The sequence below is a fragment of the Tamandua tetradactyla genome, chromosome 17 (assembly GCF_023851605.1).
Source record: "Tamandua tetradactyla isolate mTamTet1 chromosome 17, mTamTet1.pri, whole genome shotgun sequence".
NCBI classification, from domain to species: domain Eukaryota; kingdom Metazoa; phylum Chordata; class Mammalia; order Pilosa; family Myrmecophagidae; genus Tamandua; species Tamandua tetradactyla.
This window is the reverse complement of record NC_135343.1, coordinates 15405288-15421250: the sequence shown is the minus strand read 5'-3', so window position 1 is coordinate 15421250 and position 15963 is coordinate 15405288. Positions and strand designations below refer to the sequence as shown.

The 15963-nt window shown below is 36.9% G+C and overlaps 1 protein-coding gene and 1 long non-coding RNA gene across 6 annotated transcripts in view; one reads left to right on the top strand and one right to left on the bottom strand.

Moving 5' to 3' along the window:
* The window catches only part of PLEKHH2 (pleckstrin homology, MyTH4 and FERM domain containing H2), a 129635-nt gene that overhangs the window by 6224 nt on the left and 107448 nt on the right, over nucleotides 1-15963 (bottom strand). For 3 of the 4 annotated variants that reach the window (XM_077134106.1, XM_077134107.1, XM_077134105.1), the window contains exons 25-29: nucleotides 14504-14645; nucleotides 9537-9682; nucleotides 8455-8584; nucleotides 6075-6161; nucleotides 5166-5303 (exon numbers count right to left, since the gene is read on the bottom strand). In XM_077134106.1, coding sequence (XP_076990221.1) covers nucleotides 5166-5303; nucleotides 6075-6161; nucleotides 8455-8584; nucleotides 9537-9682; nucleotides 14504-14645 — 643 coding nt within the window. Of the gene's footprint in view, nucleotides 1-5165; nucleotides 5304-6074; nucleotides 6162-8454; nucleotides 8585-9536; nucleotides 9683-14503; nucleotides 14646-15963 lie in introns of those variants that run through there. The other variant, XM_077134108.1, reaches the window with a different exon arrangement.
* Nucleotides 1-15963, top strand: part of LOC143660760 (uncharacterized) — a 107606-nt gene that overhangs the window by 61231 nt on the left and 30412 nt on the right. The window contains exons 4-5 of one of the 2 annotated variants that reach the window (XR_013164236.1): nucleotides 9300-9351; nucleotides 13857-14049. This is a non-coding gene — a long non-coding RNA (uncharacterized LOC143660760). Of the gene's footprint in view, nucleotides 1-9299; nucleotides 9352-13856; nucleotides 14158-15963 lie in introns of those variants that run through there. The other variant, XR_013164235.1, reaches the window with a different exon arrangement.

Genomic DNA, 15963 nt, shown 5'->3' with positions numbered 1-15963 from the left:
CTTCTTCCTTTCTAATTCTGATGCCTTGTATTTCTTTTTCTTATCTAATTGCTCTGGCTAGAACTTCCAACACAATGTTGAATAACAATGGCGATAGTGGACATCCTTGTCTTGTCCTTACCGTGGAGGAAAGTTTTCGGTTTTTCCCCATTGAGGATGATGTTAGCTGTGGGTTTTTCATATATTCCCTTTATCATGTTGATGAAGTTCCCTTCTATTCCTATCCTTTGAAGTGTCTGACTTCATTGAAATCAATGAAGTTTGTCAAATGCCTTTTCTGCATCAATTGAGATGATCATGTGGTTTTTCTGCTTTGATTTGTTGATATGGTGTATTACATTAATAGATTTTCTTATGTTGAACCATCCTTGCATACCTGGGATAACTCCTACTTGGTCATGGTGTATAATTCTTTTAATATGCTGCTGGATTCGATTTGCTAGAATTTTGTTGAGGATTTCTGCATCTACATTCATAAGAGAGATTGGTCTGTAGTTTCCTTTTTTTTGTAATATCTTTGTCTGACTTTGGCATGATGGTGGTGTTGGCGTCTCTGGTAGTTAGATTCAGGTGTCAACTTGGCTAGGTGAAGGTGCTTAGTTCTATTGCTGTGGACATGAGCCAATGGCATGTGAACCTCATCTGTTGTTGATTACATTTGCAGTCAGCTAAGAGGCATGCCTGCTGTAATGAATGATGTTTGATTTAATCGGCTGGTGCTTAAATGAGAGAGTTCAATGTAGCACAGCCCAAGCAGCTCAGCATACCTCATCTCAGCACTCACAGCTCAGCCCAGGCCTTTGGAGATGCAGAAAGAAATCACCCCGGGGAAAGTTGTTGGAACCCAGAGGCCTGGAGATGAGGCCAGCAGAGATCACCCTGTGCCTTCCCTTGTAAGAGAGAACCTCAGTTGAAAGTTAGCTGCCTTTCATGTGAAGAACTAATGAAATAAATCCCCTTTTATTAAAAGCCAATCCATCTCTGGTGTGTTGCATTCCAGCAGCTAGCAAACTAGAACAGATTCGTAGAATGAGTTAGGTAGCTTTCCCTCCTCTTCATTTTTTGGAAGAGTTTGAGCAGGATTGGTACTAATTCTTTCTGGAATGTTTGGTAGAATTCACATATGAAGCCATCTGGTCCTGGACTTTTCTTTTTGTGGAGCTTCTTAATGACTGGTTCAATTTCTTTACCGTGATTGGTTTGTTGAGGTTGTCTATTTCTTATTGAGTCAATGTTGGTTGTTCATGCCTTTCTAGGACATTGTCCATTTCATCTATACTGTCGAGTTTATTAGCATAAAGTTGTTCATAGTACCCTCTCATTACTTCCTTTATTTCTGTGGGGTCAGTGGTTATGTCTCCTCTTCCATTTCTGAAGAAATCTATTTATTTGCACCCTCTCTCTTCTTCTTTTTATCAACCTCGCTAAGTGTCCATCAATCTTACTGATTTTCTCACAGAACCAACTTCTGGTTTTGTTGATTTTTCTCGACTGTTTTCATGTTCTCAATTTCATTTATTTCTGCTGTAATCTTCATTCTTTCTTTCTTTTTGCTTGCTTTGGGGTTAGTTTGCTGTTCTTTCTCTAGTTCTTCCAAGTGGATAGTTAATTCCTTGATTTTTGCTCTTTCTTCTTTTTTGATATAGGTATTTAGGGCAATAAATTTCCCTTTAGCACTGCCTTGCTGCATCTCATAAATTTTGATATGTCGTGTTTTCATTTTCATTTGCCTCAAGATATTTACTGATTTCTCTTGTAATTTCTTCCTTGACTCACTGGTTGTTTAAGAGTATGTTGTTGAGCCTCCATATATTTGTGAATTTTCTGGCACTCTGCCTATTACCGATTTCCAACTTCATTCCTTTATGATCTGACAAGGTGTTTTGTATGATTTCAATCTTTTTAAGTTTATGGAGACTTGCTTTGTGACCCAGCATATAGGTCTATCCTTGAGAATGATCCATGAGTACTTGAGAAAAAGGTATATCCTGCTGTTGTGTGGCGTAATGTTCTATAAATGTCTGTTAAGTCTAGCTCATTAATTGTATTATTAAAATTCTCTGTTTCTTTATTGATCCTCTGTCTAGATGTTCTGTCCATTGGGGAGAGTGGGGAATTGATGTCTCTAAGTATTATGGTAGATGTGTTTATTTCTCTTTTCAGTGTTTTCAGTTTTGCCTCATGTATTTTGGAGCATTCTGACTTGGTGCATAAATATTTATGATTGTTATGTTTTCTTGTTGAATTATTCCTTCTATTAATCCATAGTGTTCTTTTTTGTCTCTTTTAACTATTTTACATTTGAAGTCTAATTTTTTGGATATTAGTATAGCTACTCCTGCTTTTTTCTGATTGTTATTTGCATGGAATATCTTTTCCCAACCTTTTACTTTCAACCTATGCTTATCCTTGGGTCTAAGATGTGTTTCCTGTAGATGGGTTCTGTTTTTTCTTATATGTGCTGCCGAAGTGAGGATGGGTTCTGTTTTTTATTCCATTCTGCCAGTCTATGTCTTTTGATTGGGGAGCTTAATGACATTAACATTTAATGTCATTACTGTATGGGCAGTTCTTTCTTCTACCATTTTGCCTTTTGGATTTTATATGTCATATCTAATTTTCCTTCTTTTTACCTTTACCGATAGTCTTCATTTCTACACTCTTCTCCACACCTCTCTCTCCTGTCTTTGCATATCTGTCTCTAGTGCTCCCTTTAGTATTTCTTGCACAGCTGGTCTCTTGGTCACTAATTCTCCTGGTGATTTTTTTGTCTGAAAATGTTTTAATTTCTCCCTCATTTTTGAAGGACAATTTTGCTGGATATAGAATTCTTGGTTGGCAGTTTTTCTCTTTTAGTAATTTAAATATATCATCCCACTGTCTTCTCGTTTCCATGGTTTCTGCTGAGAAATCCATACATAGTCTTATTGGGCTTCCTTTGTATGTGATGGATTGCTTTATTCTTGCTGCTTTCAAGATTCTCTCTTTTTCTTTGACATTTGACATTCTGATTAGCAAGTGTCTGGAAGTACATCTATTTGGATCAATTCTGCCTTGGGTACACTGCATTTCTTGGATCTGTAATTTTAAGTCTTTCATAAGAGTTGGGAAATTTTCAGTGATAATTTCTTCCATTAGTTTTTCTCCTCCTTTTCCCTTCTCTTCTCCCTCTGCGATACTCACAGCACACATATTTGTGCACTTTAGGTTGTCATTCAATTCCCTGAGTCCCTGCTCCTATTTTGCCATTCTTTTCCCTATATTTTCTTTTGCTTGTTGGATTTCAGATGTCTCATCCTCCAGTTTAATAATCCTATCTTCTGCCTCTTGAAATCTGACATTGAAGGTTTCCATTGTTTTTTTCATTTCTTCTACTGTGCCTTTCATTCCCATAAGTCCTGTGATTTGTTTTCTCAGACTTTCAATTTCTTCTTTTGTTCATTCCTTGCCTTCTTTATATCCTCCCTCAATTCACTGATTTGATTTTTGATGAGGTTTTCCATGTCTGTTCAAACATTCTGAATTAACTGTTTCAACTCCTGTACCTCATTTGAATTGCTGGTTTGTTCCTCTGACTGGGCCATATCTTCAATTTTCCAAGTATGAGTCATTATTTTTTGCTGGCATCTAGGCATTTAATTACCTTCATTAGTTTATTCTGGAGATAGTTTTCACTTTTTTTTTACCTAGGATTTTCTTGCTGGATGACTTTGTTGTCTATCTGTTCTTTGATATTCAGTTCAGCTTATTTTGGAGCTCTAGGCTAGGTTTTGTTTAACAGATCAGAATTTTTTCAGTTCTTGTTTTCTTGTTTCTTGCCTTGCCTGTATGGTGACTTTTTACCCCCCTTAGGAGGGTCTACTTAGGTTATTTTAGACCCCAGCCAGATTGTCCCAGACTAAATAGGCCTCCTGTCAGGAGGAAAGGGTCACCTGCATCAGTTTTCCCTGAGGATGAGACTCAGCAGATTCAAAGCCTTCCTATGAAGCCTCTGGGTTCTCCATTTTTTCTACCCTGCCCAATGTGTGGCACTTGTCTGCCTATGGGTCCCAGCAGCATAAGGTGATGCGGTACCTTTAACTTCAGCAGACTCTCCCTGCTGGGGGTGTGGTGGAGACAGAGGGAGGGTGTAGACTGGTTTTAATCGTTTCACTTTTTCCAGACCCTGGGGTCTGAACTCCTTGAGGGAGGGATTCCACCTGGGCTGGGCCCCACCCCTCTCCTGGGGAAGGCACAGGGTCCAGACGAACACTCAAACAAGCTTAATTCTGCCTATGCCTGGGGCAGTGGAGTTCGAGAACCCTTGCAGCTGTATCCAAAGAGCAGTCAAGCCATAGAAACACAGCCACCAAAGTGAAAGAGAAAAATCCTTTTCAGAGAGAACCCTGTTCCTCAGGTTTGCCAATCAAGAGCTTAAGTTGGTACATGGCTCTGTGTATCTCCAGGTCCTATGTGCCCCCTCCTTTCCTTCAAGGCCCAGATCTTTTCAAATCTCAAAACTACCTCTGTTTTTTTTTTTTTTTTTTCTTTTTCTGTCATCTCTGCCCTCTCTGTGCCAGGGCAAAACCCAGCAACCTCTGCTTTGACTCGAGGTTTAACTGAGCTGGGGGCCTATTTTTAGTAGTCAGAATTTGTTAATTCCACAATTGGAGTTTGGTTGCATTCAGCCCCTGCTGCTGGTAATGTCCCTTTCCTTTCCCCTCTGAGAAGCAGCCTGGGGAACTCATGGTTCTGGGTAAGCTCACAGCTGGTTCAGCTGGTCCAGACTGGGGCATGCTGTGTGTCTGATCACTTACGTGGCCCCAGCAGTTGTCCTGTACTGTTCCTGGCTATTTATTAGCTGCTCTGGAGGACGAACTAAATCCCACACCTTGCTAAGCCGCCATCTTGGCCAAGACGATCACTTTATTTAATTCTTAAGCCATAAGGAAGAGTATTGTATCATTTTTTTTCATGGATTTTCTTTAGATTTGCAGTTTCCATTTTTAGGATAAAGCAACAACAACAAGGCTTAGAAATATGAGGTAAGGCAGATTTGGACCTGGGGCCATTTAATACTAAGTAAAGCCTGTTTTTCCACCCAGAACATAAGTCTTTGTTAAAAAAATAAATAAATAAATAAATAAAAATAGCATAACAAAGTTAGGAGAAATGTTTTCACTCACCTTGGGTTTTGCCATGGCAAAAAGTAATTTCTCTGTTGGTTTGTCCTTTGAATGCATATTGTTAATGACTACCATAAAATCATCTTGATAACCTCCAAATGTCATGAGACTCTTGTATACATAGCTGATTATTAACCTCTTAAAAGAGAAGAAAAGCTAAATATAAGTTATAAGTTCTTCACTTTCATAGAAAGATGAGAAAAGATAAATAACATATTTCTATTAAAACACTGATATTAATTATGGCATAATACAAATTATTTTCTAAAATAAAATCTGTTAATGATCAAAATAAGATAGTAGTGGTACTAATTTTATTTAGGCATCATTTGCCTTTACAGTTAAAATACATTTTGATCCTAAAACAATTAACTCACTGCATAAAAATTAGAAAATATAAGAAAATAAAAGCTCCCATATTCCAGCATCCCATGGAAAACCACTGCATATATTTTTGTATATACGCTTTCAATTATTTCCCTACATATGCTTAGCTGAATGATATGAAACTGATAATAATCTTCTTAATGCCATAAATTAATAGGCATTTCATGAATACACCATGATTGCACTTTAAACCCAACTAGGATCCACAATTTTTGAGCACTCCACCATGATTTTTTTTCAATTAACAATAATTAAAATTCTAACAAAAACTCAAGTACTTCTCCTAAATCTTATAAAATAAGGTCAAACCTTAATATGATTTTTCTCAGACACAAAATAGAATCTTTCTAATCTTTGCTTTAAAAGATTAAATTGTAAGCATTGTTATATTTTATACAGTATGAGAAAGAATGTCTTCTGTATACGAGGAAAATCAGATTAAGATATCATTACCTTCTGTTTATAGTGTATTAAGCAATGGAAATGGTAGACTCTATGCAAATCTTTAGGATTTAGTCTTACCATAGAGTTGTATTCCAAGATGCTTAAACCATCTTCATGTACAGCGAGCCACATGAAAGTATTTCCAAGTGCTGATGGAGTTATGGGCTATGAAGAGGTGAAAGTACATTATATTATATAGACTAAGCAAAATTACAGAAAATTTTTCAGTCTAAGTGACATGCAACATTTGCCATTAAACAACAACAACGACAACAAAAACTTATTATTAAAAATTCTTCCTAGGGAGGAGGCAGCATTTCGTACCAGACGGAGAGCTGAATATGATTATGAGAGCTGAATATGATCATGAGACCTGGGTTTGAAACCCAGTCTGCCATTTATTATGCTACTTAATCTCTTTGAACCTCAATTTTCTCATCCTTAATATGGGAAAATAATGTTTATGTTTTATTTTTCCTTTGTTTTAAGAGGTTAACATTTAACGAAGTTCTTGGGGTTTCTGTGATGATCAAAATCCTAATGAAACAAAATATACTGATGTTTTCTAAGGTGTGTAGTGCTACTACAATGGAAAGTATTGTTTTTTGCACACTTTTTCCAAAAGTTTATTAAATCTGATATTCAATGTCTAACATTAGAGAATAAAAAGAAAATATGAAATTGTGTGATTAATAGTATTGAGAAATAAAATTTCAACTACATTTTTATTGCAAAAAGCAATGAAATTGTTAATTTATATAATATAATTATTGTATATATAATTATATAATTAACATTAATTCAATAGTATATAGTAAAAATATATAATTATATAATTAATAAAATATTAATTCAATAATAATTAAAAGACTCCTCTGTGAGAGAAACCCAACTAAAATCCAGGAATGTTTTTGAGTATTCTACAATGACTGTATTGTTCAGTTAAAAATAACTGGAGTCTAACAAAAACTTAAGTACTTCTCTTAAATCTTACAAAAGAATGCCAACTCTATAGATAAGGAAATGGGATGAATCCTGTGTTATTTGTACATAGTAAAAGTTATCAAGAATCTCATGTATCAAAAGCCCTGGGTTACTTCAGTGTCCACTACTGATTTGCAATGGATAAGCAAGTGTCGAAAAGTATGTCACTGAACAAAGGAGATGCTTCTTGTTATAAAGATAGAAAGGTGAACAAAAAAAGGTCATGCAATGTGAAATGCAACAGTATTATTTAATAATAATATTTTTTGTGCCTACAATCACAGGATATATTATCAGAGATAAATATTCAATATTCCTTCCAGTACTTGTAAGAATTAAAAGCCACTGGGAAATGCTGATCTACTGTTCAAATCTAGACCTTATTTTAAAAAAACAACATATGTTTAATTACCTGCAAATATATTATCTAATTTTACATATGTTTAAAAAGACTGGCTTTGTCATCTTTCTGTTAGCTCACTTAGTATACAGCTTCCAGTTCCAGTAACAAAATAATTTCTTACCTAACTAATAAGTTAGTTAGGTAACTTATTACCTAACTAAGTAATAATCACTCATAGAAACAGAAGACACCTTAGATTTTACTTTTTAGTCCAAGTTGTTCCAATTATAGATGAGGAAACTGAGGTCCAGAGAGAGGTTAACCAACTTGCCCAAAGTTGCAAAGCTATTGAGCAAATATCTACAAAATGATGATTATGTGTGAAGCAGTACAGTAGGCACCAGAGGAAGATCTTAGGGTCAGTGAGTCTATCCCCTCCAGGAGTACACAGCCAATTAGTGGGGATAAAACACACATACAAATATAACCGAGAATGTAACTAACGAGCCTGAAAGAGGACAAAATGACATGGTTCAACAAAAAGACAAGGAATGAGAAAGTAACATTTTTTCCTTGGAGAAAAGGCTAGCAACCCCTCTGGAGGGTTTGTTAGTGTCTTCTTCAGTGTTTCCACAGTACACTGTTATGTTGCTTCTATGATATGCACAGGGCAGCCTGTTCACAGGTCAGGTCTATCATGGCCTGTGAGTTTCTGGAAGTTGGAAACAATCCATCTGAAACCAAAGACTTGTATCCCTAGAGCTTATTAGCTCAGTGGTTGGCAAACAGAACAGAGGAGTGAGAGAGTAAATGAGTGAATAGATGAATGAATGAAGGGAGGAAAGCCAAGTTCAGGTGTCGTCTTTAGACTAATGATTAACCTAATGAGTCTAAGAAATGATCTAGAATAGGGAGATAGATGTTGAGCAGAGTAGAAAAGAGAAAGAAGCTGCCCTTTCACTTGTGTTCTTTACCGCTTTCTTTAAAATGTTGAGAATGTCTTTATTTTTGTAAAAGTCAAATACTAATTTTGGTGCTACTGTTATCACTGTTTTAATTGAATGAACTGAATAGAGTTGTCTATATACACAGAGGTTTTTATTATGCATCTCCCTCCTGTCCCGTTCTTACTTTTGCAAGAAATAACTTGGCACCAAAGAACGGCCACTTCCTGGCTACCGTCAAGTAAATTCGCACACAATCAGCCCCGCTATGTCCCCGGAGAGCCATCCATCTGGTTGACAGTCGCTGGCAAAGCTGCCTAAAGAATGAAAAGCAAAAACACAAAAGCAAAAACAGTATATCATCTTCCCAGGGTAAAGGTCTCCTTGAACCATTCTAGGCAAAAGTGTGAACTAGACAAAGCAGTTATTTTATGACTCCCACCTCACCACTATCCACCCGTTTTCCTTTCTGTAGCATTGCTTTTCATACTCTTATACTATTAGTGCTCTCAGCATGACCTAGGACCCCCAGTCAGGTATATTCTAAAATTCTGGTGGGGCAACAAGAAACTTTAATGTACATTAGTTTAAAAAGCAATTTCTCATGGGAGTATGTTCATTTTTTAAGCAATGTGCAAGAATTATAGTCCAAAGAATGACTCCCCAATGGTGGAATTTTAGGTACTATCGCTCCTGGCCCAGGAGAGATGTGAGATGGAAGTCAAATCATGAAAGCTACTACCTATTCTACATAGACTGAGCTTAAGTGTTTCCACTTTGGAAAATTCATGGTGATTTGTATTTGTCTCTTTTAATCTAACTTTTCTTTACATGGCCTTTAAAATTGCAACTCTAAACAAGCCAACTTTAATTTAAAACATATTATAAAATCTTGTGTGTTAAGAAGATAGTTTATTTTTATTCTTATTTGTTTATATCATAATACCTGAAAGATAAAAAAAATATTTTGATAAGTACTTAACAAAAGTAAACATACTATTGGTCAATTTGTTTTTCTTTATTTATTACCAGGATTAGTTTGGATAAGAATGAATAAAATGAAAAGAAGACCTTCTAAATTAAGGTAAAAGTTTTTTCAAATATATATTTTTGAATTTTAAATATAGATGATAAGTTTCTGTAAGCATCTTAAGAAAAGATAAATAACCTGGCTTCAGTAGTTTTAAAAACTCTTGAGGAAACCATCATATACACTTTTTTTTTTATCTTGTGACTCTACCCCCTAAAGAGTCACAAATAGCTCCTTACCTTAATTGTTCTTCAGAACAGCCATCTCTATACCTTTTAGGATAAAATTTTTCTATGACTTGTTTTAGAGTCTGATTTGCTTTGCACTGACTGGTAACATGTCCTGCTGGAGTTGAGAAGGGTCTTTCAAAATCTCCAATCTCCACCTAATTGGAAATTAAAAAAAAAAAGAGAGAGAAAATAAAGGATATTAAAAAGAGTTTTAAAAATGAAAGTTTTATTCTTCCTAAATACTCTTTATAATATGTAATACATACATCTACTTGTCATGATTGTGTGATTAAGGAATGTATAATGGTACATATGAACGGTAATTAAAATCTAAATTCCATTTAATTCTAAGTTTGAAAAAAATTGTAATTTAAATATTTCAGTTCCATTTGTATATTAACCACCCCAAATTAATATCATAACCACCCCAAATTAATATCACCATCTAGTAGCATTTGCTAAAGGCCACTACTTTAATATCTTGCTATTGTGTGTATCAGCACAGGATAGTTTTCCATTTTTTAAGGTACTATTTTAATTGTTAATAATAAGGCAAACTGGAAGTTAAAATATATATATATTAATAAAATATATAAATATTATATATAAAATATAAAAAAATATATAAATACAAACTATATAATAAAATATATAAGAAATCTAAAAGAAATATACAGCTACAAGAAATCTAAAAAACATTAGGTTTTTAAGGGGCTCTACTGAATGTAATGGGAGCAAGAACTATATTCTCATTACTTCCTCAATTTGTTCTCTAGATGTTACTGCATTCATTCCATCTAGTTTGGGAGGGTATGGTAGGAAGCCCCCAGTCTCCACGTCAAAAGGGCCTTCTGCCTCCAGTTAAGCTGTCAGCACAACCAGCCTCTGAGATTCTGACCTATGTGACTCCTGTATCCAGTTCTTAATGTGACCAGTTACTGTCTAAATTCCTCCTTCAGCTCTGCCTTTAAATCCAATTCGTATAACTCGCTAGATTCTGTCTTTGACCCAGTTTCTTACTTGTTGGCACTTGGCTTGGCTTTGCTATTTAGATCTTCTTCCTCATTTCTCCTGGTTTCCATAATTCCCCATATTCTACTCAGCCAGGTGTCCTCCCCAATTTCCTTATACTAGTAAAAGCAGAGCCACCTGCTCTTCAAACATACTGAAATCCCTCTCTTACAGCAAGCTATTTATCATCCCCACCTAGTACCCAAAAGCACTTACCATAGCTGCTTAGGAAACCTGAAACCAAGATTTAGCCTCCAAGATAGAGAAGTTAGGACAAACAATGGTTTCAACAATAGCAGGCCATTTGAGGCAACCAGTCCTTCTAGAGAACCCAAGCTCAGTCTCTTCTCCTTGGAATAGGCAAAATAAATGGAAAATAACTGAAAATCAATCTAGATGATTCCTGACATGCTCCATATGAATGTGGACACTAAGAGCAACAACTAATGATCAGCTCCAAGGAGTTCCTATTTGACAGACAAAATCAAAAGGAATATATATATATATTTTTTTTTCAAATCTTAACAGAAAGAACCCTTCTTTTACAGAGCCCAGATCTCTTTAATATATTTAATTTACCTATACAAGACTACTGTGAGGCAGACAGATTGGAGGCATAATTTAATTTTCCTTTTACAGATGGGGAAATGCGTTTTCGTTTGTCATGTGCTCAGAGTTTTCTATGTGTACGATCTGACCTTTCTACCCCTTCCTCAAATTCATGTAAAAATGTTAGAACTACCTATCTCCAAAGTATGTGTGACTTTTTCTTGGAGAAACTCTCTTGACTAAATTAAAAGTTAAAATAAGAAGACTGACTTAAGTTTCAGTAAAAATGAGTGAGATTTTATCAGAGAATCTGTGGCTGTAAAAGACTGAAGTCTAGAATGGAGAATGATAGGAAACCATTCCTAATCCTGTCACAAAGAAAGTACATGAACTTTTTCTTTCCCTCAGCTTTCCATCCTTTGCAAAAAGAGAACACTTGTTAAAGCACTAGTGCTTTAAAGTTTGGATGATGATAAAAGTATTATAAAATTAAAATTCCTCCATTCAAGACATTTATGGAGAATGAACTGTGTACAAAGCCCTGTGCTAGACACAGAGATGAGAAGGAATAGGAACAGCCCTTGCCTTCAGTGGTACAAAGCAGAAACATAAATAACTGTAAACCACTGAGGTCAGGATAGTAATAGATATGTGCAGGATAGTACAGAAACCCCAAAGAGGGACATTTAACCTACCCAGGCAGAATCCAGGAAGGTTTTCTGGAGAAGTGACACCTGAGATGAAAATTAAAGGATACACTGAAGTTAATAGATGAAGGCATGGAGGTAGAGGTATTCCAGGCAGAGGAGACAAACAAGTGAATCAAAAGAGGTAAGAAAAAGTGAACCACAAACAAGTCAAGAATTGTGCAGGGAACCACAGTTTACGCTTTATTGGAGCATAAAGTTCCACATAGGTGGAAAGATCAGGCTGGAGAGACAGGCAGAGTGCAGATCGCAAACATCTTTCTGTGTAAACAAGGGAATGACATAGCTACATCCATATTTTCTCTATAAGTTCATTAGTGTGACTATTGCTGCAAAACAAACCACCACGGCACAAGGGACAGTGCACCAGATTCAAGGCCCAGGACTTAAGAAACTGGCAGCTTTCACCTCCTGGGACATTGCTTTTGTAGCTCCATCACCATCGTGTGAGGAAGCAGCAGCAGTGCCTTGAAGAGCCCACGTGCAGTAGGTGTTCCATCTGACAGCCCCACCAGAGACCACAACTGACAGCCAGGAGATGCACAAGTGGACAGCCTGCAGATGACACTCCTCCTCAGCCGGAGACTCACAATCATCCTTAGAACTATGCCAGCTGCTGCCATGTGAAACATCTACCTGCTCAAATAGTTGTTTCAAGTGACTAAGTTTTGGAGTTGTTTGTTATGCAGTTATAGATGACTGGAACACACCCTATAGCACCTGTGTGGAGGTTAAATTTGTGGGGGACCAGACCAGAGGAAGGCAGCAGGATGTGATGATGGTGATGGAAGTCAGGGTAGAGAAGAGGGAACAAGTTAAACTGGCAGGGCATGGCAGCTGGTGGAAAGGATGGAAGGGAGGGTGTGCTGGTTTGAAAGGATGTATGTACCCTAGAAAAGCCATGTTTTAATCCTAATCCCATTTTATAAATCCAGCGTTTCTTCTAATCCCTATTCAGTACTCAATGTTTGAATTGGTAATTAGATCATCTCCCTGGAGATATGACTCAATCAAGAGTGGTTGTTAAGCTGGATAAGGTAGAGACATGTCTCCACCCATTCAGGTGGGTCTTGATTAGTTTACTGGAATCCTATAAAAGAGACCTACAAGAGAGAAAGTCAGGAGATTCTGAGAGAGCAGAACAACATAGCTACAAGAAGGAGAGAAGAGTCCATGAGCCAGCGACCTTTGCAAATGAAGAAGGAAAACACCTCCCAGGTTGCTTCATGAAAGGAAGCCAGAGAAAAGCCAGCAGATAATGCTGTGTTCACCACATGCCTTTTCAGATGAGAGAGAAATCCTGACCCTGTTCGCCATGTGCCTTCTCACTGGAGAGAGAGACCCAGAACTTCATCGGCCTTCTTAAAGCAAGATATCTTTCCCTGGATGCCTTAGATTGGACATTTCTATAGACTTGTTTTAATTGGGACATTTTCTCAGCCTTAGAACTGTTAACTGGCAACTTATTAAATTCCGCTTTTTAAAAGCCATTCTGTTTCTGGTATATTGCATTCTGGCAGCTAGCAAACCAGAACAAAGGGGAAAGTGAATAATGATTCCTGGATTCAAATTTTGGGGACTGAGTGGGAAGACAGTACCACAATGAAGATACAAAATATAAAGAAAGAGGAGAGAAGATTATTAGTTCATTTTCTAATATGTTGAATTTAAGGAGCCCCTGAAAGAGGTATGAACTGGAGATAAAAGATTTGGGAATCACTGGCAAAGGTGAGAATAAAACCAAGAGAATGGATGAGCTCTCCTGGGAGAGCATGAGAGCGAGAAGCCATAGACTGAAAGAAAACTCTGGGGAATCCAAGCTTTTTTCCAGATAACATTAGAGAGTTGCTTTAATATTTTTCCTTAATTAACTTGTGTAAAAAATTTAGTGTGGTAGATACTATCCGTCGGCTCTTATGAGCATTCTTTCCTTCTTGAGTAACAGAATCCTTGAACGTAGCTGGGCACACTGCCTGCCAGCCAGGGCCACATGCCCCAGCCTCTCTTGGAGGTAGGCAAGGACATGGGACTAAGTTTTGACCATGCTCGATGTATCTTCCAGGAAGTTTAAAGGCTGGAGACATGCCTTTGGTTCAACCCTTCCTCCATCCTGATGCCTGGGACACTGAAAGCTGGAGCTCTGGCAGACCTCCAGGACCACAGAGGGTTCAGCCTCAGGAGAAAAGAATGGACAACGGGATAAAGCCCAGACCCCTAGTGGGTGTGCAGAGCTGCCAGAACACCCACTTCTCCATGTGAGAGACAAACAGACTTCTATTTTGATTAAGTCACTCGTATTTTGTGATTTTTGTGGTGTTTTTTTTAAATAGAAGGTTGAATCTAATCCTGATACAACAGATAAATAAAAGAGAGTGTTTTAGCTTTTTAAAGACTTATTCCCATTAGATTACTGAACTGAATCCTCAGCCCCACAGCTCTACACTCCAATTTCTTTATTAAATGCAAAGTCTAAAGTTATATTTTCAACATAATTAAGACACGAGGTTCCCTTTATAGAATACTGTCATGTTCTATATCATTACTACTAGTGTCAGTAATTTGCAGTCAAACTGTAATTATAATGCCTGCAATTTTTAACGTGTTAATCATAGCAAAATGAATTAAAAGAATTACCGAGGGTATACTGTTTTACTATATTTAATTTGGTGAAGAAATTAATGTCTTATCTTTATATAATATATAAGTTACCTGAGCTAAAAGAGCTGCCATTTCTAAAGCCAGATCCTTGTTCAGAGGAAAGAGTCCGTTTATTATTTGATCATTTGTCTGGTACATTAACAGCAACTTTTCCCTATCAGTCTCTCCACGAGCTTGCATTGAGAAATACAGTCTGTAGAAAAAAGAGGAAATTTTTCATTAAATGATATTCTTACAGAGGAAGAAAGTAAAGATCTGTGTTTTCAGTAAATCCAGAGGACTGGTAACTGGGTGGCTCTAAGAGTTCTCTAAGAGATACGAATGAGATCACTGCTATTAGTGATCTCTGTTTTTGTTCTGTAAAACTTTTTTGGTAAACTGAGGAAAACCTGCTTTTCTTCTATGCTATATTTTATGTCCTGAAATACCAAACCTGAAGCATTACTGAGGAAGGATCTAAGACACCGAGAGGAATTAACAATGCCCACTCTTGTAAGGAATGCTAATGTAACCCTTCACTTTAATGGGATGTATAAACCCAATTTTCAAAGCGCTCATGATCTTTCCCCAACCCCTTGAACATGCCAGGGAGTAAGGAAATGTAGAAGGTCTTAGTTACAAATCAATCCAAAATCAACATGAAATAAGGAGGGTTTGCCCTGGAATCTAAAAGATAATATCTGCACATTTAAATGTGTTTTGATTTTCTTGCTACATTCTGATGAGCAAGCTTAAGAACTCAAAAGGTTTACATGTTGCCACTATTACTTGTTGAAACATGAAATGACGCTTGCCTAGGCGGTCTTCATCAAACCAGTGGCCGTATTTATTCACGCACCATCTTTTATACGCGAGCCATCCAGGGTTCTAACTTCAGGCTGCAGACCAGGCCCTGGGTGCTATACATGCTATGACACCGGGTAGGCGAGCCGCTCTTTGACACACCTGAATACAGTCAAGTCAATACAGGCGCTGGAAAAGAGCAATTTAGATCTAATAGCTGTTAGGTGTGTGCCCAACTGCCTATAACTACAGATTTTCAGACTTTTATCCCTACCCACTTGAGGGAGAGGAGATACTCCCATCAGTTACAATCTCTCTCTCAGTAATTATCTCAAATAGCAGGGAACGATAGGGCTGCAGTTCAGAATCTCTGGGGAAGCATGGGGGTACACTTTGAAAAGTCTCCTACCCCATGATTCTGATAATTCTTTCCACCTACCCCAGGTTAAGAATCACTGGATTGGGCAGTTCCTCAGAGCGGTTTCTTGAAATAATTAATCTAAATCCCATTTTTACTTATGACTGTATGATAACAAATAATATAGCCTTCTTAAATTGGTAGAAGAATATGGCTGGGTAAGAAGAAAATAGATTCTAAGTTCAAAGTGATATAAAACAAATAGAACAAAATTTAACACAAAAGCTCTCCCTTTTCAGCCTGCTTACAATTATATATTCTGTAGTACATTTAAAAATTGTACTAAAAAATTTATTTTTATTTTTGTTTT